Below are 10048 nucleotides of genomic sequence, written 5' to 3' on the forward strand. Positions count from 1 at the left end.
AAAAAAAAAAAAAAAAAAAAAAAAAAAAAAAAAAAAAAAAGATGTGATGTTTGGAAGGTCTATTTTTACTATTTATAGCAGGACAATTCTTGTTACCTTAATTTTAATTAGAAAACATTTTTAGAAAATAATCTACTAATTACATGAAGATGACAGTTCTTACTTCATTCTTTCAATTTTGAGGGGAGGGTAACATTTTTATAATGGACCAATTTTCTGGCAGAAAGTTACTATAAAAGAATTTTACAATTTATCTTCAAACAAAACAAACTGTAGCTTCAAAGAAAGTTACACTGAAAACAAGTGCCTACCTCATTTCTATACGGTTTTACATATACTGTCCATTGATGGGTGTGCCCATCTTCTTCTCTTTTCTTCCCAAAATATCGAGCAACATTACCATAAACTATTGGTTTAACAATAGTAACCCCCTAAAAGAAAAGTAATTTAAAAATCAGTAAATATTGTACCATTACTTAAATAGAATGAGAGCTCTGAAAACTTGTCTCAATGAATGACAATCTCACAATATAGCTTAGTTACAACAGGATTTTTCTCAAATCAATTTCAGACATTCTCATTTCATATTAACACAAATAACTGAATACCAGATTAATTACCATGTTCTCTCTTTGAAAATGTTTTTATTTAAATCACCAGGTAAGGCAGTTGAGAGTTTTAGTAAGAGAAAAGCAAAAGGCCTTTTCTTTACAAACCTGAAAGCTAAGCATCTGAATAAAAGCTGTAAATTAACTGGCATCATTTGATGGTAATGGCCTTACTAATTAGCTTATGGCAGTGTTTACCAAAGCACAGAATAAAAATCAAAGGCAGTATGTGTGAATATTTTAGCTATGAGAAAATATATTTCATTTTATTATTTATGGATTTACTTTAAAATGTTAGAAAAAATGTTACTAGAACTTTAAATCCACAATTTCAAAATGCTTAGGAAGATTCTTTTAAAAATTGAATTGCTTTTAATATAAATGTTACAATCAATATCATAACTGGATTCAGATATAGCAAAAATGGTAAAGTGGCACTTGGAAAAACAAAGGTTGGTAAACACTGGCCAATGGCATGTTTGCTACATTTGTACTCAGTTCTGTAATGTAAATATATTTCCTGCCACATTCGATTAGCATAATGGCAATGTGTTCAGATTATGATGGAAAAGAGATTAAAAATTTCAAGCGAAGAGGAAATATTTAGTGTAGTACATGACTCTGGTGACCAAATATTCAACAGAAGGAATGTACCTGAAGGACAAAAAGCAAGACATACTGTATGTGAAAAGTGCTATTCCAATGTAATCAACAATAATTAATAAGAAATAAGAAAAAGTGAATACAGTGGAGAATTTCAAGTTCAGGCTGAATAGTCAACAAAATCTAATACCTATAAATCTAAACTTAGTGCAGGTAGAGTATGGTGGTACTCACCTGTACTCCTAGCTACTAGGGAGGCTGAAGCAGGAAGATCCCAAGTTTTGAGGCCAGCCTGGGCAACTTAGTGAGACCCTTTCTCAAAAATTAAAAAGGACTGGGGATGTAGCTCAGTTGTAGAGTGCCTCTGGGTTCATTCCCCAGTACAAAAAAAAAAAAAAAACAAAAGTTCAGAAGAAGCCAAGCAGCTTGTATGCAAACAAATAATTATAGTAAGCGCTACCAATGAGTTTTGTAGCAACCATAGATGGGGCCACAGGTTCAAGGTTTGACCAAATGAGTGCAAGGGTGTTGACCTGGTGAGTGTACAACAGATCCCACAGCTGCCAGTTATTCACTAGGAATTTGCAGAGTTCATTAAAAAAAAAAAAGGAACCACTTATCAATAGATTTACTACCTGGATGAAAGTTATCTAAATTGGAAAAAGATGCCTAAAAGAGTAAAGAGAAAATCAGCAAGGAGAAATAGATCCCTAATTTGCATCTTGACATGACTATTTTTAGGTGAAAATCACTTGAGGGCTACAGGTTTAATTTCAGGTTGTCCTGGATTGAAACTTTTAGAATTTAACATAAGTAAATGTCTTGCTCAAAATCTAATGTTTTAACCCTTAGACCCTTTGTTTTGTAGTAGTTTCCTATCAGTCCAAAACCCTGCCCTAAAGCTTTGGCAAAATGTATAAATTATGTCTCTGCTACTATGAATTTTTACCTGGCATCTCTTTTTATGAAATTTCAGTGCTTTTGGAATTTTCAAAGGGTTGCATTTTACAAGTAATATTAAAACAGATAGTTGTATACATACCATAATTGAAATTTTTTTAATATAAAAATAATGACACAGATAAGGACTCTTAAGAGTAAACCCAGGTGTTTTATTAGAAACCAGCTGACCCTGCCTTAAAAACTAACATGATGGTGGATGTATAAAAGCGAGGGGAGTGTCATAATGTCCAACCTTATGTTAGGCTCTATGATAATGTTCATTAAAAACAAAAGATGACATTTACTAAAAGTTCCCCTTGTTCCAGGCACAGTATCACGGTCTTTGTATGTCTTGACATCGTGGCCATAGCTATGGAGCTCGGTGATTTCCAGAACTCTGGTAAATCTATGTCCAGGTGTCTCAGATCTCCTATTTGTAAATACTATGGAGATTCTTCCAGCCCAGGATTTGCAAATTCTGTAGCTAAGTGCTCACCGAATATGCTACCTTTATCATACTCACAATCGGGAGGGCGACGCCCTCACTTTACCGAAGACCTGGGCAGACAGCTTCTGTGCAGCATACCAGGAATTCCCAGCCCTCAGCGTGACCTGTTTCCTCAGCCGCCAGGTTCAGCATTTCCCAAGTCACCCCCAACAAGATTTACTTTTTGGCGGGGATGAAAGGGTGGCGGTGACGCAGGGAGGTTGAGCCAATGAACATCCAACTTTTCGCTCAGAGGTTTTGACACGCTCTCAGCCTTGAGTACACAGTTCAAGACCGAGTAGGGAAGGCGCTAAAGGGAACCAAGCGGTCCTTCCCGCCAGGTGCAGGAAGGAGCCGGGGCGGGAGAGCCCCCCACGGGAGAGACGCTGGCTGCATACTGACCTTCACTCTCCCGCCGGAGTCAGGCCCAAATTCGGCCATTCTCTTGAACATATTGTCCCACGGAAGAAGCCGCTGCCGCCAGGGAAAGAGACCGGGGCCGGCGGGGTCGCCGCTCCCCTCAAAGGCCCCGCTCCTCCCGCGCGGGCCGGTGGAGGGGTCCTGACAGAAGGAGAGCAAGTCACCGAGACTTGCGGCACTGAATAACAGCCGGCTCCTCCACTCGGGTAGCGTACGGGTAGGCCATTCAGCCCCGCGCGGTTGGAAAGCGGAGCGGAAGGAGGAGCGGCTACCACGCCGTGCGCAGGCGCGATGGGCTCGCGCTCACGCCGCGCACACTGCGCACGCGTCTGGCTGCTGCCATAACAACTGGAGAGGCTATGTCCGGAAGTTCCGGAGAGACCTAGGAAAACGGAAGGAAGGAAATAATAAATGATTTCAGAAAGTTTTCCCTAACTTAAGGGCAGGCGTTTATACACTGAAAGATTATATCAGGCACCCAGCACAAAAGTGATCCACGCCAAGACATATCACGGTGAACTTTTAGAGCATGGGGCTAAAGAGAAGATACCACACACTTCAAGGTTATAAGGAAATCAGGATAGCATCAATGGTACAATGTCAACATTGGAACTTAGGGAGCAAGTAAAGCACTACTCAATATTCTCAAGGAAAATCACCACCAATTTAGTCTCCAATACCTAGCCAATCATCAACCAAGGGCATGCATAGAATGAAAGTTTCAGACATGCTAAATCTCAAAAAATCTCATGTACCCTTTCTCAGAATGGTCCTGGAGATGTGACACACCAAAATGAGGGAACATACCACGAAGGAGAAACTTACATAGCAACCAGTCCATGTGAGATTCAGTTAGAAGCCTTTGGGATATACTGCTTCAGAAGAATGGAATAGAAAACATTTCAGCCATCTCTGAAGCTTCAAGAGGAAATTTAAATGTTAGACCTGGAGTTTGGGAGTTGAATGCGTGACAAATACACAGAAAACTAAGCAGATTTAAGAATTATCCAGTTACTAGCTTTAGGGAAAACAAACTTGCATTTAGGGCTACCTAAGTACTGAGAATTGACTTAATAAAAATACAAATTTGTCAGGGACTAGAAGGAAATTCTCCTTCAAAGATTAGCCTGACAGCCCCCTGGGAGGCATCCTGCAGCCACCTATCTCCCTGGAACATCCTGCGGTTATCAGGATCATCAGACATCTTGCACCTGGCAGTTTTACCACCCACATCCAGCAGTTGTTGATTAGAGAGCTTCCCCATCCCCAGCATATAAATACCCCTGTGTGAACAATAAAAGTTTGCAGCTTGATCAGAATTTTTGTCTTGCTGTCACCTTTCGTGTCTCTTGTCCCTTCATTCCTCCCCATCTAGGTTCGCTGCCCACGTTGATGTGTCCTGCCGGACGGGACACAAATTAAAAAATTACATTTGGAAGGATGGACTTTGGGGAAGGGTGCCATGTGTGATAAGGATAAGAAGGAAGGAAATAGAATTTAAACTTCTGTCCTGGGAAATCAGTATTCTAAAATGGAAATTCAAGAAAAAGCAATATAAGGTTAACATTTTAAAGCATAGAAATAACTGAAAATAAAAACTAATTACTGATTATAATTTTTAATAATTCCATTTAGCAACTTTTAAAACAATGTTTTAAAAATTATTCTACTAAATAGAAATGCAACAAATATGCTGAGGGCTTAATTATAATTAGTGTCATATAAAGAATTAAGTTGTGGGGCTGGGGTTGTGGCTTTATAGAGGTACAGCCTTTGCCTAGCATGCGTGAGGCACTGGGTTTGATGCTCAGCACCACATTTAAAAAAAAATGAAATAAAGGCATTGTATCAATCTACAACTAAAAAATAAATGTTTAACAAAAAGAATTCAGTTGTGATATTTCATATCACATAACAACACAGGAATTGAATTTCTTTTGAAAATGATCAAACATTGATATATTTAATAATTTGTTTAGCAAACTTTTTTATATCTTTATTTGTTTGTTTATTTATATGGTGCTGAGAATTGAACGCAGTGGCTCACATGTGCTAGGGAAGTGCTCTACCTCTGAGTTACAACTGCAGCCCCATTGATATTTTAATTCTGCTCTCTACATAGGAGTAGAAAATTGACTTGTGAGTTTAATTATATGATAAATAATTGAGATATTTATCAAAAACACTAAAACAAAACCTCCCACAACCATTGTTTTTCCTCTTCACTCAATTTTTGTAATCTCTTTCTTCAGGCAGCCTGACACTTCTTGGATATGTGCTGTTTCTCAGCTGTCACTTTCTACTTTGATGAATTTTTTGTTATTGTTGTTCTTCACCTATCTTCAAGTATCCTGATATGATGAAGCTCATATTCTTCTTAACTTTATTGATTTATGGGGTGCTGAGGATTGAATCCAGTGCCTCACATGTGCTAGGGCAAGCGCTCTACCACTCTTTTTTTTTTTTGTACTGGGGATTGAACTCAGGGGCACTCAATCACTGAACCATACCCCCAGCTCTATTTTTGTATATTATTTAGAAACAGGGTCTCACTGAGTTGCTTAGTGCCTCACTTTTGCTGAGGCTAGCTTTGAATTCAAGATCCTCCTGCCTTAGGCTCCTAAACCACTGGGATTACAGGATTGTGCCATAGCGCCTAGCTACACAGCTCAGATTCTTTATGAGATCATGCACATCAGTATGGTCCAAGAATCAAAGTCTAAGGCTGTACCTGTGTAGAGGTCTTCTGCTGCCTCCCCATGGTTGGACTATACACTACATTACATATATGAGGTATGATTTGGAAACCCATAAGCTGTTATATTGGAATCATGTGGGTTTGAAGAGTAAGAAAAATCTTAGAATGCTCAAAATAGAGGGATATACTAAATAATCAACAGATTCATTCCATTTTTTTAAAAAAAATTAGCTATTTTTTTTTTTTTTAGCATGTACTATGTTCAAGGCACTGTTCTAGGTCTTTGGGATATGGAATGAACAAAAGTAAAAAATTTTCTGCTCTCCTTCCTATCAGAACAGTGATTCAGTATAGTTTGTCACAAGTGTAATATGGATAAGAGGACATCCAGGTGTTGGGGAGGGAACAGTTCCCTGAGGGGTATCAGAACCGGGTGGAAGGCAAGTATTCTAAGTGAACATCATCAATAACAGGACAAATCCAAACTACCTAAATGGAGGCAATGAAAAGAACACTGTTTCTGTAGCATTCTTAATCTAATCCAGAGAGTATCAGAAAAACCCTTAGGGACATGCTACAATATAACTTCTCTGTGGTGTTCAAAAGTGTCAAGGACATTGAAGGACATGGAGAATAGGCCCCAGGGCACTTCCCTATCTACAGCTGTTCCCCTACCTGTTTTCCTTCAGTGTGTGGGGAGCTATCTGTGGTAAATTGGAGCTTTTGTCATTTAGAAGCCCAGTCCTCAGCTAGAGCTAAGGCAGGGAGGGAAATTGAAGAATTCACACCTGGCTCCCACCTAGCTGAACCACTGTCCCCTGTACAAACAAATAGAAAAAATAGACCCCAGGGAACTTCCCCACTTGTCCTCCTGTTCCACCCTAAATGAGTTTGACCAACTCCTCCCAGGACCTGGTTCTGCTAAATCCTATAAAACTCAGACCCTTCTTACAGCCTATCACCATTTTTCCCTTGAAAATGTGCCCCTCTTTTGCTTAATAAAGCATCACTGATCTTGTAGTGGCACCCCCTCCTCCCCAGAAAAATCTTAATCTTCTCCAGAGACCCTCACCTAACTGTTCTTAGACTATCAGCAAGAATTTCAGGCAGGAAGAGTGTTTACAGAAGCAGACAATAAGAGAGACTAACTCAAGGCCTTTAGTGCAGCCTGGAGCCTTCACAAAGGCGTTTGCATTTCAAAGGACAGTAGTTGGATCCTAGGGAAAGTCCTTTACAATCCAAAAGATAAAAGTAAACAATACAAATTAGGTTCCTTGGAAACCAGCTGGCAGAAAAGGGGAGGGGATCTGTCCCTTTCCTAGGCACTGAGAGTGTCCTTGATTTATTTTCCAGGCCTGAGTTGATTGCCCAAAACAGTAGAAAAAAAAAACTACTTTTATGTAGATTTCTGCAGATTGTGAGCCTCTGAGCTCCTCCTCCCTCTACACACTGGGTACAAAGTTCTAAACATTTCTTAATTCAGGGTTCAGAGGGACAAACTGATTTAGGCAAAAGCTCCCTCTGTGAAGCCAGATTTACAGATAGGTAGTTAGTGAGGTTAGGTAAATCGGGTCTAATATCAAGAATGAAGGCCATATTGAGAATGGAGTTCAGGAAAAGGGGATTTAAAAATGTCCCCAAGGCCCAGAGCCCATCCCAAGGAAATGTTAATGAAGCAGCTCCCAGCAAACACAGAGATGCTAATCCAAAAGTCCTTCCTGCGGGGATTACTCCTTTGGCCCACCTGACCCCACACTTTGGGGCTTCCCCACCTACATTCCCTCACTGCAAGATAACAGAACTAAGGACAGAAATGCGACAGGAATGCAGGAAAGCTGAGAGAAGACTAGCTATAAAAGAGGGAAGACCTCTCTCTTCCACGGATTCCACCTCTTGGGTCCCCTTTTTCCTCCAGGGAGAAGTCTTTTCTACTGTCCTTTAATAAAGCTTTTACTTTCCACTCTAAACTTGCCTGGACGTGCTTCTTTGGTGTTATACTTCAGCATGTGGGGGGCGGGGGGGAAGTAAGGACTCACAGGTAAACAGCAGTAACATCTGGACCTGGCTGCAGCTGATAAACCTGCTTCCTGCTAATTCCTCAGTGTCCAGCTTTCCTACAACAATCTGTCAAGGTCTGTCTCATTTGCTTTCAGACATAAAAGTCAAGAAAAAAATGACAACTGAAAAACTTATGCAGATTTTTACCTTAGGCCAAAGTAATGCCATGACAAAAAAACCATGACAACCAAATATAACCGATGATTCTCAATTAGATCTTATTGTTTTTAAGTACTTTATTGGGAGAGTAAAGGGCTTTTGCTTCTGTCACTATTTTACTGAAGCTGTGGGACAAAAGTCAGTGAATTTAAATAATAAATAATAGGGTCGATTGTTGGGACCTGATTTGGGTCTGCGAGGATGTGGGTTGCCTCTGGAAGACTGAAATGCTAATACCTCCAGAGCACTTCCCCTTCCTCCTCAACCCATTACCAAGGTAACCTGCTTACAGGGAAATATTCCTCTCAAAGGGTTGTTAATGAAGCACCTCCTGGGTGTCCACTTTGGGTAGACCCTGAGAGGCATCCCTGGAGGGCTTCCTTCTCACCTTTTGGCTCATCTCCTGGCCACTGGTCACTATGCAAGATGGGGAGAGGAGCAAGGCAAGGGGAAGGAGGGCATGAGAATAAAGGAATTCTAAAATGTAGAAAAGGGTCAAGACACTCCCACTTCTTTGGATTTTCAGCTCTGGGAACCCTTCTCGTGGAGAAGTTGGTTTCTGTTGTATCCTTTAAATAAAACTGTTTTCTTTGCTTGCCTATGTTGTTTGCCTATGTGTTTCTCGGGCAATCTTCACATCTGGGGAAACAGAACTCTGCCCTGATTGATTCTCATCATCTGTGGTTTCACTACTATAAAGTGCCTTTATTGGTGAAATAAAATGGGATCTAATTATTAGAGTAGTATTGTATTAGTGTTAATTTCCTAATAAGGCTGGTTATTTTGAGGTTATGTAGGAGAAAGTTTTAGGTCCTTAGGCCAAAGTAATGCCATTTTGAAAATCAGCACTTGCCCACCCAGGCATGACCTTCCCGTTAGGCCTGCCCCTAGTGAGTCCTTAACTACCAAAACCACAACAAAGAAACCAACTAATAATCATAGCACTAGATGGGCTATTTTTAAACTACTTCATTGTACATGACTATATAGTTAAGAAGTTTTTCCAGCAGGTTGCTGAGTCTTGCAGAAAGGCAGGCTGGCAGATATTCTCTGTCAATAAACCTTTCTTGACTCAGAGGTGTGCCTCTCGAGGATATTTGCACCAGCTACCCTAACAGAAAGTCTTCGTAGAACTTACACACTGAAGTATTTAGGGCCATTGGGTATAATATTGGCATCTCAGTCCCAAATGCCTTTTTTGATGGGAGAGGGCAGGGAGAACTGGGGATTGAACTCAAGGGTGCTCAAACACTGAGTCACATTCCCAGCTCTATTTTGTATTTTATTTAGAGACAAGATCTCACTGAGTTGCTTAGTGCCTTGCTGTTGCTGAGGCTGGCTTTGAACCCTCAATCCTATCTCAGCCTCCGGGGTCACTGATATTACAGGTGTCCACCACTGCCTCCATCTCAACTGTGGTGTTTGAGTAACATTCATTTTGATCGAACTGTTTTGTGTGCTTTAACTATTTTGTATTGATTTTTTTTACTTAAATTATTTTATGTACACTTTTCCACAAAACAGACACGATGCATGTATCTGTCATCTTAAATGGTTTAATAGCATGATGACATGTTGCTCATCAGTTTCCTTCTCTGTTTTTTGTTAACCTGTAAGTCCTATATTGGTAGAAATCAATGTTTTGCTGTCATAAATAAGATTCATGTGAACTTTCCCAACTCTCATAATGCCTTGTCTCCCATTTCCATGTTAGAGGTCATTTGTAAAGCAATAGGCCTTACTCAAACCTCAAACCCATAAAGGGGAAATTGTAACTAAGCACAGTCAATTTGATAACCAAGTTGGATAATAAATGACTAACGAGCAGAGGCATGTACAATGCAGGTTCACTGGACAAAGGGATGATTCATGTCCCAGGAAGAACAGAGCAGACCTGTGGGAGATTTCATCACTCTACTCCATATGGCCTGCAACCAAAACTTATCAATTGTTTACTTCTGGAACTTTCCCCTTAATATTTTTAGCTCACAGATGACCATGGATAACTGAAACAATGGAGAGTGAATTACTGGACAATGGGGGACTACTGTATATGAATAAGGAAAATTTGTA

General features: G+C 40.0%; 1 protein-coding gene across 1 annotated transcript in view; it reads right to left on the minus strand.

Moving 5' to 3' along the window:
• Window positions 1–3358, minus strand: part of Yeats4 (YEATS domain containing 4) — a 27452-nt gene extending 24094 nt beyond the window's left edge. Inside the window, exons 1-2 of the mRNA XM_048808296.1 lie at window positions 3043–3358; window positions 312–431 (exon numbers count right to left, since the gene is read on the minus strand). Coding sequence (XP_048664253.1) covers window positions 312–431; window positions 3043–3093 — 171 coding nt within the window. The 5' untranslated portion in view covers window positions 3094–3358. The remainder of the gene's footprint in view (window positions 1–311; window positions 432–3042) is intronic.
• Between the last annotated feature and the right edge of the window lie 6690 nt (window positions 3359–10048).

Source organism: Marmota marmota, unplaced genomic scaffold (assembly GCF_001458135.2).
Source record: "Marmota marmota marmota unplaced genomic scaffold, marMar, whole genome shotgun sequence".
In the NCBI taxonomy this organism is placed as follows: Eukaryota; Metazoa; Chordata; class Mammalia; order Rodentia; family Sciuridae; genus Marmota; species Marmota marmota.